Source organism: Calypte anna, chromosome 5A (genome assembly GCF_003957555.1).
Source record: "Calypte anna isolate BGI_N300 chromosome 5A, bCalAnn1_v1.p, whole genome shotgun sequence".
Taxonomy (NCBI): domain Eukaryota; kingdom Metazoa; phylum Chordata; class Aves; order Apodiformes; family Trochilidae; genus Calypte; species Calypte anna.
In genome coordinates, this window is record NC_044251.1 from 36,366,992 (window position 1) to 36,386,000 (window position 19,009).

General features: G+C 42.0%; 1 protein-coding gene across 1 annotated transcript in view; it reads right to left on the reverse strand.

Annotated features, from left to right (window-relative positions):
* The window catches only part of LOC103535033 (nesprin-2), a 177,863-nt gene that overhangs the window by 23,633 nt on the left and 135,221 nt on the right, over window positions 1–19,009 (reverse strand). Inside the window, exons 91-101 of the mRNA XM_030452086.1 lie at window positions 17,782–17,961; window positions 16,294–16,422; window positions 15,085–15,239; window positions 14,612–14,759; window positions 13,314–13,408; window positions 11,756–11,990; window positions 10,667–10,861; window positions 9,805–9,930; window positions 7,612–7,767; window positions 5,279–5,437; window positions 3,881–4,047 (exon numbers count right to left, since the gene is read on the reverse strand). Of these exons, the coding sequence (XP_030307946.1) occupies window positions 3,881–4,047; window positions 5,279–5,437; window positions 7,612–7,767; window positions 9,805–9,930; window positions 10,667–10,861; window positions 11,756–11,990; window positions 13,314–13,408; window positions 14,612–14,759; window positions 15,085–15,239; window positions 16,294–16,422; window positions 17,782–17,961 (1,745 nt within the window). The remainder of the gene's footprint in view (window positions 1–3,880; window positions 4,048–5,278; window positions 5,438–7,611; window positions 7,768–9,804; window positions 9,931–10,666; window positions 10,862–11,755; window positions 11,991–13,313; window positions 13,409–14,611; window positions 14,760–15,084; window positions 15,240–16,293; window positions 16,423–17,781; window positions 17,962–19,009) is intronic.

The following is a 19,009-nucleotide window of genomic DNA, read 5'->3' on the forward strand; positions in this document are numbered from 1 at the left end:
CAAAGGTACAGAAATGCAATGTTTGTCACTGCAGGCACAGGTCTGCAGATCCAAAACTGCTGGAGGCAGTCCCTGATCAAGCTGGTGATTTTAATGAAGGCTCAAGCACACTTTGCACAACCCCAAGCAGTGCGGACACCCTCCTGTGACATGCAGATGCTCCTCCAGTCTGCCAGCAGGCACTGTGCAAACAGCACCACAGGAAGCAAATGCTTCCTCCTTGGGCTGGGAAGCAAAGCATGGAATTAGCACCACTGATGGGTGGGCCAGGGAAGGACACTGAGGGACACAGCTATGCACAACACAGTTCCTTGGCTATTCTTGCCAGTGAATGCATGGCCAAGTTTGCACCAAGCCACTGTCTGGCTGCCACAAAGCTTTTTATCACCACAGAAGCCATGCACAGGCATGCAGTCAAAGTGTTAAATCCTGCAAGTGCAGCCATATGGCAAATCTGAGCTTGTCACCATGAACTAAGAGAATCACTTAAAGGACTAAACTGAGAGCTCACCTAATTTGCCCATCTGTCCTAGGACGTTTATTGGTTTAAAAAGGTGAAATAAGCTATCAGGAGGAATGCTCTGTATTGATATATTGTCTTGAGGCTGGTTTGGTTTCATGTTGGTATCACACAGCCATACACTGCATTACAGAAAAAATAAAATTATACTCAGGTCAGCCATGAAGATACCAGAAACCACAGAACTGAAATTGGCTATAAATCTCAATTAGACTCCTTTGGATACAGGCTATTTTACACTCCTTAACCACACGATATTGAAGTACTTCTCTACTAGAAAGATTCAGAGCCCCAAACAGAGGACTGTGTTTGAACACACAGGTTCTCAATGTATGTTTTCTCCTCCTACTCACTGCATGGATCTGTAGCTTCCTTACTGCCCAAATCTTGGCTTGCCATGAAGACATTGTGAGATCTGTTCCTTGGCTGGGATGGATGGCCGCTGGGGACCAGGGAAGTGGTGCAGTGGGCTATGGTGCCAATAGACAGCAGCTGGTTATGTATTTAACACAAAGTGCTGCAACATTTCTCAAAAATGGCTTCAGGTGGTCACAGATTAAGCACCCAAAAACTCAGAAAATGTTTACTTCTATTTACTTTCTTTATAGCTACTGATCTGAAAAGCCAAGAGCAAAACCACCCTCTCATTTCACAGATGTGCTGTGAAAATAAAGTTCCCACATGCTGGGTTTTTTTCAGGAGCAAGATAAGATTGCCTCAAAATTAATCCCTTCCCTCCAGGCAGCATTCTTCTCTCACTTCCCTCAAACCCTACAAAGCCCTCTGGCAATCCTGCCCTGAAGCATCTCCTCCATCCCTTTTATCTTTCCCAGGAAATGAAGCAGTGCCCAAAAAGAAGGGCTTTGTCCAGGTAAGCAATGTGCAGCACTGCAGCCCCTCTTCAGCCAGGCAGCAGTGGGTGCAGAGCTCCTGCACCATGCCCTACATGTTCCAGCCTCTCTGTGCCAACCCCTGGGACGAAACTGGTGATGGAAGATGTTTGGGATCATGTGAGGATGTCTGGATTGTGATGGCTTCATGCAACAGGGACAACATGAATTTTGCTACCACTGTTTTCAAGTGCTCTTTCAGCACAGTTTATATATATGGTATTTTTAAATGTTTTTCCAAAAGCAAACTGAAAAAAGGAGGAGGAAGTCTATCAGCATGGGACATCACAACCTATACTCATGGGTCATCTTGCCTCCAGCCCAAGACTCCTTGCTTTGCTTTGCTCCCCCCATGGAGAGGCCCCACCAATGTCACATCTATGATAAGCAGGACCACGGCCTCCTCCCCATCTCCTGAGCTCAAGTGGCTAAAACCAAAAGCACAAGAGGAGCCTCCTCTTGAGTGCCCCAAAGCATATCTGTGAGTGAGGTGGAAATTTCAGTCAACTGATCTAATTTAATTCCTTCAGTCTTCAAATCTCAGCAGCAAGCCCCCACCATAGCAGTGGTCCCAGAATGAGAAATCACAAGGTTGTGTGAGCAAAATAAACTTAGGACCATACTCTCTGTTGTGTCTAGGCTGGTATTATTTATCACTGAGCAGCTGAGAGCACTTGAGCTGTGAGCCAAGCACAAGTGAGGTGGATTAGATGAGGAAAGGAGATGTGTTAAACCTGTGCTGCAATACACTGAACCTCTCAACATAAAGTCCAAGATGACCAGCAGAGCCTACTGGGCTGCCTGATAAACCTTGGACCTGCTGCTTAAAACCACATTTCTTCAGGTCCTTTCAGATCATTACCCTGGACCTAAGCACAAAGTTGGTGGGAACATAAGTTGACATGCTCCAGACCTTTTGGAATTAAGAGACAGGAATGATCATAAAGCATCACACCAACTCCCCAGTAGCTGAAATATCCACTTAGGAAGCCAATAGTAGGAGCTATGCCAATGTTCCAGGCAAAGTTGCATCAGTGTACCTCAAAGCACCACTATACATTTGTCTGAAGGCAAAGATTTAAGGTATCCCAGATCTCTCTCTAAATACACCATCAGTTCTTTAGCATATTTTTTCAAGTTTTACTAAGTATTTGTCATGTTTGCTCCATCTTAAAACAGTACATTTTAATCTGCATTTTTAAATTGCTTCAATTCAAAACTAACACACAGAACACAAATTATCATAAAAATATTTTAAAGTGGCATGCTATGCTAAGATGAGGACAGAAAAAGCACTGTTATAAGAGTGTTTTTTTTCTATACCAGATCAAATAAAAAGACACCCTGAGACAAACCATTGCAAGACTATCTGCAAAGCCTTAGATCTTAAGAAGGCAGCTCCTACTTAATCATTCACAGCTCAGGTGTCACCATTAATTCAGATCTCACTCCTGATTAAGATCCAACCCACTTAGCAGTACACTGTCACAGCACTACTGCCCACCTTACCTGTCCCAAATGTTCACTGAAAAAGAGAGCAACTGCAGGCCCAGAGGGGGGGCGGGGGGGGGCTTACAGGAGAAACAAAACCTTGGGAAAGAAGGCTAGACTAACATTAATTTGGTGTTAGCCTTATTATTTCTTGATTACTAATAAACTCAAGATAGGCTGTGAGACCAGCCCAGCATCCTCCCCTCAAGCTGTGTTAGAAACTCAGATATCCCAGTGAAATGGCATCACCTCAGTAAGGCCAATACTACAATGATGTTCTTAACTCTGTCAAGTATAATAAAGATATTTAATTCTTTAAGAAGAAGTCATTGCCTGAGCTATGTAGTTTTTGGTTTGTTCAGCGTTTCTTTTTGTTTGTTTGGGGGGTTTTTGGGTTGTTGTTTTTGGGTTGTTTGATTTTTTTTTTATTTCAACTGACAGTATTTTCATTTCACCATCACACAGAAGATCATGAAATAAAAAAGTAAGCTCATGGTATGGTCTTCCAGTTGTTTTTAAGAGACAGAGCATGTAAAGAAATAGCAATAATATTAAGTGAAATTTCATGCAGTTTCAATGTAGAAAAGGATCATTGCTTATGACTCACTGCTACTGAGACAAGCCAGGAATCTATTCCCAGATTTTGTGCACAGGGTGAAACAGAGGCTGGTCTTAACAGGAAGCTCTCCTCAAGAGCCCAGATAAGCTCCTACCATACTGCCTTAAAATTAAGCTGCTATTCAACACATGCAACAGAGAAATAATTTTGACTTTTACACCCTGCCCTCTATGAGTAGATAAACTGAGACTTTTGTCTTCCTGCAACAAGACAGCAAGAAAAGCCATCACTTCAGTTTAATTTGACTCTCCAGAATGAATTTCAACAGGACTGAAAAGTCATGTCAGTCTGTTTCTGACAGTCTAGGACACTAGCCTCTGACTTTTATCTCACATAAAACATTGAAAATAATTTTCTTACCGGGCTCCAATGACATCAAAGAGGTGCTGCCAGCGGTCATTGATTTTGTTGAGTTTATCATCTATTTCTGCAACTCGGCTCTTGTTGCTAGCCTTGATTAGCTGATCACCCATTTGTTTCAAGTGAAGTTTATTTTCACTGAAGAGGTTTATTTCTTCCATGCAGTCCTGATAAATACACACAAACATTGCTTAATTCCTGGACAAACCAAAGTGACAAAGCCAAACAAAACCAAAACAAAACTGTTTCTTTTCCCAGGTGTGTGATGTAAAGTCAGGTTTGGCTTGCCACGGCAGCTGAGGTTTCTACATTAGCATGTAGTACTCTTTCACTTAAAAAACCAATCCTCAATGGCAAAGCACTCTCACAATGAAGCCACTATGAAAAAATAAGCTGCTTAAAGACTTGCAAGTGCAAGGAGTAAGTACTCCTGAAAATAGCAGTTTAGTGTCCTAATTTTATCTCTGCTTTCCTTATTCATAGAATCATAGAATTGGCTGGGTTGGAAGGGACCTCAGAGATCATCGAGTCCAACCCTTGAACCACCATTGCGGTTGCTAGACTATGGCACTGAGTGCCACATCCAGTCTCTTTTTAAATATCTCCAGGGATGGAGAATCCACTACTTCCCTGGGCAGCCCATTCCAATGTCTGATCACCCTCTCTGTAAAGAAATTCTTTCTAATATCTAACCTAAACTTCCCCTGGCACAACTTAAGATTACATGTACATGTATTAAATGTGTATTTCCAATCAAACTACCTCTTCAAATTCAAGTCAAGGATAGCTTTATTTATTGGTATTCTTACCAAGAGGAGATCAGAGTTTATATATTGGGATCTTTAAGCCACAGCAAGGAAATGCTGCAGCAAAAGGATGGTCCTGTTTAAAACCAAGCTAACAGGAATGTCTCATAAAGAATGAACTGCATTGACTGCCAAGGAGAAGGGGCAGTACTACGTTTGGTTTTTGGCTGTGGTAACTTCTTCTCCTGGTGTAAGACCTACTACATCCTACAAGCTTTTCTTTGTCCCCTGACTATCAGTTTCCTAACTGCTGGTGGTGAGAGCAGTGAGAGGATCCCAGGACACACCTGGACCCAGCAGCGAAAGCTCTGGGCAGTGCTGTGCAGATGTGTCCAACAACCCAGACCCCCAACACTGCAACTCACATACAGCACAGTCCATGCCTAAATGCAGTCAGGTGTCATTTCTGCTCTGCATCATGCTCCAAATCTGAGCACAGAGAAGAGCTAAAGAAGCTCATTTTCTCTCAACAGCCTGCATGGGATGTTTTTTTATCACATATCCCTTCCAAGAGGTAAATATTGACATGAGGAATGGTATCTCTTTAACAAGCTTTGGACTGCAAATGAAGAGAAGTGGTGTTGCTGCTTACCTTCTGCAATTTGTCAATCATGTCTTCAATGCTCACATCTGCAGTTTGCAACACTTTGCTTTCCATTTGGACCAGCCAGGAGCACAGTTCCTTATTCTTTTCATTGAACACAATCCAGGCATTGAGCCTGTCCTCGATCTCCTGCTTACGCAGAGACACCTATGGATAAGCACCCAGGTTAACTTCTGGCAACATCTTTCTTGGGAAGGAAGTTAGCAATTAGGGGTAAGCAATGAAGACTGAAGATAAAATCAGACCAGATAAACTTTTGGTAACATGATCCCTTCAAGCTAGGCCTTGCTTTGAGTCCCCTCCCTAGGATACCAGCTCCAGCCTTGCATCGACAGTGTGATACAGGAGCAATGTGGGCATTCCCAAGGGAGGCTTATAGAGTATCAGGGCCCAGCCATCCAACCCATACACCAGTGTTCATTAGGACAGGAGACTCACTGATATGGACAGTTATATCTTTGACCTACATCTCATTTGTACAGGATGCTGTGTAAACACTTATCCCTTGAGTTCAGTTCCTCTCTCGGTGTGTTTGTGTCCCTGGCCCAGTCCAACACAGGCATTTGGCTGTCTCTCTCCATGCAGCTGCCTCTCCCTCTCAAAGGCTTTCACCTCTCCGCATTTATATTGCTGTTTTTTTTTTCCCACACACAATACATCTTGACTCCTCTAATACCTTAGTCAAAACAAAGCAGTTGTGCTAGCAGCAGAACCAACTAAGTCTGCTTCCCTACCCTCCTGTCCAGCTGAGCATCAGTGCAGGCTCTCTAGGGGCTCATTAGGGCTGTGGAAACATTTCACTTTGTCCTGCTGCTGCAGCAATGGGTAGATTCCTCCCGTTATATAGATTTTGCCTAACACAGTCACGTTATTTAAACGTCTTTCTTCTCCCCAAGGTAAGACTTAGCTAAACGTTGTTCCCTCTGGAAATTAAAATAGAAAGTCTGAATAAAATCTGAACTTAAATTAGTACAGGAAATAACTACTGCAGTAGACTGTAGTGGGGTACATACAAAAGAGAGTTTAATTTTTAGGGCTGTTCACCACAGTTGAAACAGCAGGCATCAGATGTTCACAAAAAAACAAAAAACAAAAACAAAACAAAAAAACCAAACAACCAACCAAAAAAAAAAACCAACCCACAAACCAAAACCAAAAAAACAACAACAAAAAAACCCAAGTTCTCTCATTTATAGTCTTAACTATAGATTTTCCTTAGAAAAATGGTCCAGGCCTTTAAATTAAAACATAATGGCCTGTATTTCTCGGGAGTGTAGGGTGCCTCTGGAATTACTTTCCAAGTTCAGAAAACATTACCAGAGAAAACCGTCCAGTCTAAGGCAAAGATACTAAATTCTTCTTTTGCATGGCAACACACAGAAAAATCCAAGTAATTATTTCATCACACCAAAGCTTGTGAAACAAGCGTAGCTGTTCATTACTCTGCAATATTCCCACCGAGATTGCTTTACCTTTGACTGAGTAAGGCTTAGACACGAAATACTAACTCGCTACAATACTTCTTTACAAACTAAAATAAAAGCTATTGACTTGTGAGCAAAGAGAGGCAAAGAGTTTGGCTTGCTGGCGTGCAGAGCCATGCAGAGTAATTTAAGACCCCGAAGTATTTTACTTCCAATCCTGTTAACAGGTCAAAGTAAACACAAGCTCAAACCGCATAATAACCTAATGAATCAAGTTCATGTGACTTCGCTGGTGGATGTTCCCCAACACTTTTACATGCAGAACTAAATTAAATAAAGCAACAAACCAGAAAGAATGCAAATGTTTCACAGTATTTTACTCCTAAAGAAAGGGCAACTCAGTTCTTAACGTGTTTAAACCCAGGGAGTCAGCACTTAAACGTATTTAAATTGTTAGTTTTGTTTTTTTTTTTATCAACCCTCCCGGCATTTTTTGTAAACATCAGACTGCAGACACCTCCCCCCTTCCCCCTTCCTTTCCCTGCTTCATGCCCTCGGGCAATTCCTGTGTTTATCTCTCTCTGCCCCCCTTCCTCCCTTCGGCAGCCCAGAACAAAGCCACCTATTGCAGTAAACAGCTACACATGAGCGCTGTGCAATTCAGCCACTCACCAGTTACAAAGGGTTTTACAAAAATAAATAACCTCAGCAGCCTGTGTCCAGGAAACAAAAGGACAAAAACTTCATCCCCGCTCAGCTGCACCAGGAGAAACCCTTATCCCACCCCAGACTGCAAAACTCAGCCGGCCCCGAGAGAAATTCCCTTTGCTAACCCCTTTTCTGCCAGGCCCAAGGAATACCCCGCTACTAAAACCCCGGAGGAGGCATCAGACTTACTCGCAAGCAGAGCTCTTCCCACTGTCTGTGCAAATGTTCGATTTGCTCCTTCAGCACCATCATGTCCTCGGTGAGGATGCAGTGAGCCAGCCCCACCTTCATGGCCTGAACTTCCTTCATGTTGCGGGCCCAGTCTGCCAGCGACTGCTCCAGCTCCTGCATGGAAAACCACCCAGAACAAGCCTTGGCACTAAGCTCCTCCGGTTTCCAAACCTGTTGGCTAATCCCCGGCCCGGCCTGTGGGGGAGGAGAGGAGGGGAAGGTGCGGCCGCCTCTGCAGCGCTCGCCGGCGGGGCCGGAGGAGGCCCCCGCGTCTCAGCCTCAGCGCCGGACTGGGAGCCCTTCGGAGCCCAGGGCATGACTCGGAGCTCAAGGCGTAACTCAGACCCCACCGCAGCCCAGGGCATGACTCGGAGCCCTCCGGAGCCCTGGATGATGCAGGGATGCTGCATCAGCCTCCGCTGCATCCAGGACTGCTGGAGCGATGCTCAGCCCCCCCTCCCCGTAGCGCCCAGTGCTCCAGGGCAGCCTCTGGGGTTTCACATTCAGGAAGGAACTTGCCCGCTTCTCTTCGGGTTTTCTTATTATTTTCATCAAGTTGCTTCCCACTAGCATTTGTTTCAATTTCAGGTTACTTAAATGCTAAGCAAAACATACAACATTGGCTCCCTGCCCTAATGAATTATTCCACAGGCACTTGTTTCATCAAGTTTGTCAGAAACGTGGAGCTTTTAAACTACTCATTCAGAGAAATCTCTCTCTCTTCTGCTTTGTTCCCCTGATTCCCCTTTCCCTTTGTAACAGGGTTATACGTTTTCCTTATAAGAGCTAAAATTGCCACTTAAAAAGCAGACACCATTGCATGTGGCTGGGAAAAGGAAGCTCTGCACTCCAGGTACTGGGTCCCATTTTGCAAGGCAGTTGTCTGGGAAGGGTCACTGGCTCCTCTAAGAAAGCCCTAAATAGGATCCGTATTGTCTCATTTTAAAGGGAAAAAAAATGATATATATCAGAAAAAGCACGCTGGGTACAATCCCTGCGAGGACTTGCATAGTTTTTTTTTATCCAGTCACTTATCTAAATAAAAAAGGAAAAACAAACCCAAAACAACAGAAAACTGATCTGCCTCAACACAAGGAAATGAACAAACCAGAGACTAAAATTTACCTGAGCTTACAACAAATTGCTCCCTACAGATGTGCACATACGCAGTTATATATTGTAACACGGGTCTAATCCCCACATTAATGGAGCCATGAATGGGATTTCAGGTGACTTTGGTAGCCTTGTATAATGTCCAGGCCTCAAACAGCTTTATTGCATAGAAGAGTGGAATAAAGGGAGGCAAAAGGAACTGTCTTCCCTCTATCATTTTGGCCCCTTATTTTATTATACTGTGACACCCAAGAGCAGCAACTGCATTGGCTCTGCCCAGCCCTAATGCCTCTGTGGCTGAATTTCTCTTACTGGTATAAGAAGCAGGAGCTGTGTGCTTCCATCTCACAAATAATTCAGGGCTTCAGCAAGACTGCTGCCGTGGGAAAGGCAGTCAGCACTCACAAAGAAGATTTCAGACAGCTGATAATGAGTTCAAAGCCTTGGCTTGCTAATAAGCTTATTTGTTCCCACTACACAGGTCAACAATTTAGTTCATAAAAGGATGATGAAAGACTGGCCAGTCCAGACAAAATGTCTCCTACCCCTTGGAAATGCTTTCCTGGCCATTTAATTTTCATGGTGCACACTGGGCTGGAAGGGCCTTTGCCACTCCCTTACTCTTATTTTTCCTTCCCTTTAATTATTCCCACATCCCACAGGTGTGCATGGTACTTTGCAGACTTACAAGTTTTCTCACCTGAGGAGCTCCCTGACCAAAATGGATTGGAAAACAAAAAGAGAGGTTCAGCCATTAGGACAGCAGCCAATTGAGCTGACACCAGGGAACTTTTTCCCATTTGTCTGAGGAACTGCTTATTTTATGAATTCAGACTGTGGAAAGGGAGCAGGGGGAAAAAAATATACTGTTCTTTTAATCTTGGTCAGCTGGACTTTGCAGACTGGCAAAGAGGGTAAAAGGAGAGGGTATAAAGCAGAGAAATTAAGAAGAGCCTGTAAGAAGGAAAACTGATTTTACAGGGATCAAGTGTTGTGCAAATACTACATCTATTTAAATACAATGTGGTTGTTCAATACCTTAATGTGTTCCTTGGCTTTATAGAGCTCTTCATGTTCAAGTGGAAGTGGATCTTTGACTTTCTCCTTCAGCTCTTGCAGCCTGCTTTTTAGTTCCTTGGTTTCTTTTTCACAGCAGTCCCAACTCTGTTCAAGGAGACCCAAGGAATTATAAAAGCTTAAGATACTTTATCATGACACACTGTGCTGTATGGATACACTACAAAATTCAACCCACTGAAATTCATAATTTTGTGCTATGGTTATTTGGATTTTTTCCTGATACACAGTACCACCCACAAGAATCTGATGCATAGATTTACAAAAGAACTCACACTCTTTCTTGTATTTTAGCTTTGTCTTACAGAGCATTTCTGCTAATTTTGTTCTTTTCAACCTGAGAGACTTAGAGCATAGCTTTGGGCTAGGGATTGTGTCGATGACAAAATTAAATTTTAAGACATACCTAGGTATGTCTACCTGTGAAAGACAACTTATCACTCTAGGGAAATAAATCTGGCCTATCCTTCTCTTTACAGGTGCAACTACAGGAGAAGCAACAAGTCATACTAACTGTCTCTAAGATAAATTTTAGTGCAGGCTTCACAGCCCAAAGCAGGAGAGCTTCATGTCACAGGGAGCATGAGAGCAATTAGAGAGGGAACATCCACTGGAGCAAAAAAGGAATGCCAACTCCATTTTCCCTTGGAGAATAGGGGGACAGTAATTTTTAGCTTCCCACAGGCCCTAATGGCACATGACAGGTACTTCCCCAGGAGCCCATCTGCACCAAGCAGCAGCTCAGCACTTGCCTTGTTGCTACAGAGCTCAGCCCTAGGGATGGAGGGGCAGGGAAGCTCTCAAGACCCAGTGCATCATCTACCTGTACAGTGTTGCTGAGCTGCATCTTCATCTTCTCCAGCTGGGTCTGGGTGTACCCCCAGTTCTGCTGTAACTGGCTGAGCTCCTCCTGGAGAACAGCACTGGTCTCAGGGTCAGAGACAGCACGCAGCTTCTCCCCAGCATCAATGATTAAGGAGTTCATGACTTGCCACCTCTGGAGAATCATTGCCTTGCTCTTTAAAAGAATAAGAAAAAGTTTTTAAGCTGTTCTTAGCAAGTTTGGAAGTACATTCCTGCCTTTTCACTTGGGAAGAAGGGAAGACTCACAAAGGGAGTAGGGAGTTTCAAGGCACTAGTTTCTTCACATTCATGAAAAAGTAATGAGTAGATCTTCTCCTATCTGCTTTTTTTAATTTCAGAAAAATCAGATTCTCTCATCTTCTGATTTCTAAAACTCTACAATAGCTTTTCACTGACTGAATCTATGAAGTGAAAGTACAGCAATTACAAAAAGATAGAAATTCAGTTGTACCAGTTATTCAGAATAAAAAAACACTTTTCTTTTAACACCTCTAGAATCAACAACTAAGAAAAATTTTTTAGAGATAACAGCTCTGTTAATGATGAGATACCCCAAGTGAAGCTGTCAATAATAATTTGCCTAAAACAAAAGCAGAAATGATAACTGTTTCTTTCTGTAAAGCAGCATGAGGGAAGGGCAGGTTGCAGTAGCAGGGAGAAGACTTTCTGGCTTTTCTCACTAAGAAAAAGCATAAGCACTAACTTGTTGGTTTCTTCAGGCAAACCACAAAGCAGCAGCCATGACAATAAGATGGGCACAGACCTAGAGGGTACCTACTGACCAATGTATCTACCTAATCTCCCTGGCACCCTGCATTTCCATGTTCCTAGCAGAAATATTTTTAAAGCCTACAAGGCTACTTAAATGACAATTTTAACCAGGAAAGTTTCCCAGTATAATGAGCCTTCCACAATGTCACTTATTCTCATCTGTTCTCAACTTTAAGAAAAAGTGCCAGCAACTGCTTTTCCCCATAAAGCATCTGATTTTAAACCTTTTTACCTTACTGGATAGAAGCTGTTTCAGTCTGAGAAATAAATACAGTACCTTGCAATCATGAATTAGGTTTCTAAGCTGGAAAAAGCTGTAGTAGTCCTGGCTCTTCACAGCTTCAAGGAAGCTGTTAGTATCCTCAAGAAATCTGCTGAGACTCTGCATGGAACTCCTGAAGAGCTGCCACTGGCTCACAAGTTCATCGATCTCCTTCTTCCTCTGCTGAACCATCCGGATAATGTTCTGCCACTGCTCTTTCAGCAAGGTGAGCTTGGAAATAAACTCTGTTCTGAAAATGACAAGTGTTGAGTGTAAATGTATTTTTACCTCAAGGCTGCATTTTAGTGATGGTGATGGATTTAGATTTGTCAAATGGTATCCCAGTTACAATACCAAACTATGCAAAAAATTCTGTTCAGTCCTAAGCTCAGCCTTACTCTGTGTATTCCATCTTTTAAGCAATACAGAAAACCTTTTATATGACAGAAGAATGGATAATGTAAGTATAGCAATGAGGTATAGCAACATATGTAGTACAGCAATCACAGAAACAGTATGCACGAATCACTTCTCTGAAGAACAAAAAGATTAATGCAGGTGAGACAAGGTCTCTCATTATGCTGCAAAACTGATCTGTGCTTTTACCAGGCTGTAAGCAGGAGTTCAGCCATCACTGTACACTACAGCAGTGAGTTTCACTAACTGCAAAGTGAAAAGGCTCTGTGTGATTACTGAACCCATTCAAACAGGGTTTTGGTCTCTCCTACAACATGGTTAGATGATCAAGCAGATCTAGCTGGAGCAATTAAGAGAAGCCCCATCTATCAATTCTACTTCTCTGCAGGACGCCATGACCTTCAGATTAGCTCTTATACAAACACCCGTGTTTGTAGGGGTGTTCAACACAGAAGTGCAGCAGCCTTCCTTAATTTAGCTCTGCCTTCCCTACCAGTTTTAAGCCATGTTATGAACCTCATATTGAAGTGGCCGAGGGGACCACACACACTATCCTCCCAACCCTCTGGAAGCAGCAGGCTCTGGCAGAGAAGGGTAATGTCTTCACAGCAAAAATGCTTGAGGCATTTGAATCTCTGTTAACAGAGATTACTTGATGCTTCTCACTCTACATTGATTAAGAGAAAAGCATAAGATCATGCTAATAAAAAAAACAGGTTTAGCTACCATATGGTAGGGATTGTGTGGACAGTGTCTCAATGTTGTGTGTGCCAGGGGCCAGGTGAATCGTCTCACACCTCTGTACTTTAAAAAGGAGAGAGGTTTAGGAAGAAAAAAGGATTCTTCATATGCAGCATCTTCAGTTAGTTTTAACAACTGTAGGGGAGCAGTAGACAAGGAAGCCTCCTGTCCAGAAGCAATGATTTTTGTTAGCCAGAACATCCAGTTGCTCTCCAAAATGCAGTGGTCGAGGAACTTGTGCCTCTTTCTCATTGCACCTCCTCACGTTTGCAAAATGTGCAGGGGGTTATTTGAAGAATGAACCCATTGAAGAATTTGAGTTTATGTCCACATGAGAGCAAAGATTCTTGTCCAACTCAAAGAGAGAATATTTACCAAATGACCAAGATCTTAGAGAGAATACAAAATAGATTACCTTTTCTCTGCTTCTCCAGATTCCAAGGAGAGTAGAACTTTTGTTATGATAGAATCAAATGTCTGCTGATTTATGGAGATCTCAGTTTGCAGCATCTGAAAATACCATGAGAACAACAGTTTTAACTATTCACTGAACACGCTTTGCTGTGAAAGCTGTTTCTGCTCCTCTTGAGTGACAGCATTTATTTAACTGTAAAGGCTGAGAGCTCTATTATTATCAAGTGCTAGTGCTAAGTGCATCATAAGATATCTGGAGGAATCTGCAGATATATGATAGCAGAAGTTGCCAGGAGGTGTATGTAACAGGTAATCTGAAGCCTAAAGTTTGCTGGATTCATCCATGAGAAACGCAATCTAGACAGAAACCCACAGAAAAGGTATAAAAATCTACAGAAAAGGCTGAATATACTTTATCACACCAAGCAAAACTTTATTCTATAAATAATTTAATTGCAATGAATGGAGATGCCTAAGTAAAACCAGGAAAATGTCTTTATGTGGAATGCTGATGAATGTCACTAACATGCAGAATTAACACCCTGTGGAATTAGCAGCAGTTCTTTGAGTAGGGTGAAGCTCTGCTCCACTGTGGCAGCACAAAGCCCACTCTGGCAGTTCATGACCTTCAGCATTTACCACAATTTTTTTTCTCTGTGTTTTGGTTGGTTTTCCTTTTTCCTGCTATTAGGACAAAGTCTATAGATAAATACTCTGCTCAGAACTGCATCCACATGCTACTGCTAGCATGTAATGTATCTTCTCCTCTGAATGGATCCTGTCATACACATGTGCATCACTGTCCCTCTCTGTAACAAATACCAACTGTTTGGAAGAATGCTGATGAAACAGATTGCCACTGAAATCTAACAACTGGCCAAAGCAGAAATATGATGTGAAAACATTTGGTCTTAAATGCAGTTCTTAAAAAAACTGGTAAGGTTCCTGCCAGATTGTGAGCAAACTGCCTAGCTAGTTGCCACAGGTCACAGTCTTCAGCAGTGTAGGACAGGCCGACAGTGAGTAACCTCAGGGCTGGAGAAATCTAGAGCTTCCACAGCACAACACTTGAGGTCATGCTCCTGATTGTCATCCCTGTAAAAAGGGATCCATCCATTGTGGAAAAGGATTTTCACATTTCAAAGTTTTCCTCTGAACAAGTACAAGGCCACATTTCAAAAGAGTGAAATGCTCTGTAAAACTGCCCAAATCTTAATTTCAAAAGGCATAGTATTTTCTAGTGGTTTTCCTGACTTTCACCATTCAATAATACCCTGCCATTTTTACACTTAGCTTTACCTCATATACTCTCTGTTGCTCTTGCAGTTCTTCAAACCGTCCTGGAATATTTATTTTTAAGGCCTCTTTCATTTTTTCTAGGAATTTCATCCAGTTTTCACATTTCTGAAAGAATTTCTTTTCATCATCTTGAGCTCCCTCAAGCACACTGTAAAACAAATGAAATAATCAGAAATTCATGTGGTGGTGGTTGTTCTTCTAGGTATGTTTGCATGCAGTCTAACATGGTGGTTAGTGATACTAACATGGTAGGGTTTTTCTTGGCATTTGGCTACCTTCTTCACCTATAAACATCCAGATTTTTGCTTTAAGTGACTTGGAATACAAATAGCCACTGAATAAATCTAGAGTGAGCTGAATTCCTGGGCAGGAATTCAACTTGGAAAACCCCTGAGAGGGCTTCCCATGCTTTAATCTGGTTTTGATTTTGAAAAGGAAATGGTTAGTAGTGATCTTTTGTTTGCATTTTGGACCTGCAGCGTTCCAGAGCAGTTGCTGTTTTCTGACTCCACTGCCGAGTCAGGCTCTGCATTTTCTTCAGGGTGAAGTCACTGAGTGGCAGCTTAATGCTTGCTTCATTCAAACTCTCTATGCTTGGAGAAAGTGCAGCAAGCTCCAGGGTGTGATTCTGAAAGTGGAAAAAAAAAATCAATTAAGTGCAAAAAGCACTGTTTTTCTTCCATTTCAAAGAATTATAAGTGTGTCTTCAGTAGGAAGCATCTGAATGTTATGCATCCAAAATGCTAACCTAAAAACCCCCCACCATTTCTGAGTTAGCTTCAAAGAATATAGGAAACAAAGAAGTCACAAGTCCCTGACACAGGACCCCTTTTTCCAACAGTACTGAACAGATACTGAAGAGCTGGCACTTGAAGATTTACTTTGTACCCTATGTTGAGAACAGTAGAGTAGCCCCAGAACAAAGCTGGGGAAAAGGGTCTCCCATCAACCCCAAATCCATGTGGTTTCCCTTCCCTCCATGCACAGACATTTGGCCTGCAGTGTGCACTAGAGTTTTTATGAACTTGTGTTCAGTTCTGAATTCCCCAGCACAAGAAAGATATAGAGCTCCTTGAGCATGTCCAGAGGAGAGGCACAAAAATGATCAGAGGATTGGAACACCTCCCCTGTGAAGACAGGCTGAGGAAGCTGGGGTTGTTCAGCCTGGAGAAGAACAGGCTCTGAAGTGACCTTATAGGGGCTTCCCAGTACCTGAAGGGGTCCTACAAGGAAGCTGGGGTAGGACTTTTTGCATGGGTGTGTAGTGAGAGGACAAGGGGCAATGGTTTAAAACTTGAAGAGGGGAGATTTAGATTAGATATTAGGAGGAAATTCTTCACCATGAGGGTGCTGAGACACTGGAACAGGTTGCTCAGGGAAGTTGTGGATGTCCCCTCCCTGGAAGTGTTCAAGGTCAGGTTGGATGGGGCTTTGAGCAACTCATCTAGTGGTAGGAACCCCTGTCCATGGCAGGAGAGTTGGATCCCTCCCAACCCTAGTCATTCTATGGTTCTATGAACTTAAAATTGCTTTTTGTGCTTTGGATGAGATTATAGTTACTCTAATGGAAGCAGTCTGTTGTACTTAGGACAAAAAGATTTTCTTGAATTAGGCAAGTGCTGCTATCCTACAGACACTTAAATCCTGTTTGTACCAGTTTGTGCTTGAGAAGCCAAACATACCATGAGCAATTCTGAGTTGTCTGTTTTTCCCTCTAGACAGACACTGTCGAAGGCATCTGTGCAATTCTTGACACGACCCTCCAGCATTTCAAGGCAGTTCTTGAAATCCTCCAGTTGTAAAAGATTGAACTAGGGTGAATATTGCATATTTATGTTAAATGTGATTTAACAGACATACTCAGTATACAAAAAGGATCATAAGCAATATCATCAGGAAGAAAAAAACAGATGTTCAATCCAAATTCCAAAGCTTTTATCACTCACTATCTGAATTTTTTCAGTTTTTGCTCTAAATAAGGGGAAAATTTAAGCCAAGGCAGTGACCAAGACACTGTCTTTAAATCCTGAAAGATTCATATATATGGAGAAGGAATAGAGGCATCTGCAATGCTTCTGTTGTAAGCTATGGGCTGTTTGACTTACTGTGAAATTGGAAAGCCAAAACTTAGTTTATCAGAGGGAAGAAACTTTTGAAAATGAGCTTCCTTTGAGCTACACACAGGGCCTGCTCCCATGTGCCTACAGCCAAGGCTGTGCTGCTCATGTGAGCTCTGTGGGGAGATACAACCAGGACTGGGATTCAATTTTTTTATTCACAGGGAAAGCTTTATCTTTCTTGCAAGAATTAAGCTGTCTCGAAGAACACTGAAACAGCAACATTTTTATAAGGCATGAATGGCAAAAATTGATGTGTGGAGAGAGGCACTTCTGAGGTAATGCTTCAGAGAAAATCACTACCCAGAAATGAAATTTTTCATGGAGCAAGAAGTTTATAGGGAATATGAGAAATTTGTTACCTCCCCAAAGATATCTGTCTTCCAGCCACTGAACTGTGCTGGTAGATGGAGTCACACATAAAACTAGCTGAAGTTTTCTTGATGGATTTGGGTTTACTTTAGAACAGAACAATTCATTGAAACCCAACCTTTTCACAGGAACAGACTAGTTTTACATCAGTAAAAGTACAGCAGTACATTTGCTTTGAAGTTTCCTCAGGAATACCTCCACAGGGGGGAAGTCAGTCCCACAGTATTCTGTGAGAAGAACCTGGATCCAGGTCCCACCCAATTCTGCCTGAACAGGGATGTGAATCATCATAAAAAATAAAATCAAATGACCACAGTTTTCTGTTTGGTCTTGGGCACAACATGTGCATTCTTATCAAAACAAACTGAAGCCCTTAGGCTTCTTTCAAGGAAAAGCTGAGAAAGTTTATAACTTACTTAAAAGTTTATAGAATAAAAATACATTTCTCAACCTTTAATCATCTCTGAGGGTCTTGTATTGTGTAAGGGGCCTCTTAAAAGGCTTGTTGGAGTAACACAACCAGGCAAGAAGGGTAAAATTCCTCCCTTCATCAGTCCATCTGGCTTTTTGTGTTATTTCTTTACACAGTGGATCATACTGTCAAACTTTTAATTTTAATTGAAGAACAACAGGGAAAAAGTAATCTCACACTGATAGCTAATTTAATATTTTTAAAATTACCTCAAATTCTTCTAATTTCCCCTGCAACATCTTTTCCAAATAGGATGCTCTCTGGAGTGGCTGCATCTTCTCCAACAGAATGGCTTGTGCAGCTGTCCCAGCCTGCTGTTTTATCTGCTCAGCCAGCAAACACATCTGGGTATGGCATTCTATTATACTTTGAAGGCCATGCTGTAAATTCTGATGAGAGAAGGGGAAAAAGAAAAAGCATATGAATCAGACCATCATTCATGTGCCACTTTCAACTAGAACCTCCTGTTGCTGTAACTAAGCTCTTGTTGATCTCCTCCAGTAGCCAAATTCAGCTTCTGGTGAAGCTTCAGTGTTTTACTCAGAGGATAATGGGAATTGTATCCATTGACTCTACTGCTGAGAAAGGTATGGTTCAAAGTTCAGTGGAACACAGTGACTTCAGGCAGTGGAATAGTACTGCTACAGAGGAGATTAGGGAGAGAAATTAGAATATCCCTCTCTACAGAATAGACCTACAGTTGCAGAGAGAGAAACAGGCCCATGCTGCAGATGATAAATAAAACATCATTACAAATGCTACAGCGTTACAAACATACCAGTTATCCAGTTATTTTATATCCCTTAGGGACCCAGGTCTATGGGTCACTATTTTCTTTTATTTGTTCCCCTTCACTATAGAAATCACAGAATGATGCTATTAAACTCCAAAGGCAGTATGAGAACTTGGGAAGTAATTTCATGCTCAGTGTAATTGATTTTTTTTTTTTAACCTGGACAAGGAGTGACAAGTTGTCTCTATAACTGTCATTGACTTCTAGCCATGAAACCCCTTGGAATTACCACTGTATATTGCCTTTTCTGTGAGTAATGATACCAGGCTTGTGAATTATAGCAAATAGCAGATATGCTTTCCTAAAAAGCAAAATGGCTTTTAGTTCCTGCATCATATTATAAACTGCCACTTCAGCCATCCAGTAAACAACCCATTTTGCTTTCTTACTCTTATATTGGCCATTATTTTTCTTTATTGTGGTGACAGAGATCCATAAAACCATAATCCTAATATATACTAGAGAAAAAGATTACAGAGGTTAAAATACAGTTTTGTAGTGCACATGCATTTTCAAATGTGTGTAACTCATAACATGCTGTGTAACTGATCCCCATTCTTCTAACTCACCACTTTCAAAACATCACAATAAATCCTTGTGTACTACCCACACATACCAGAACAGGATCTACAGTATTAATAGCA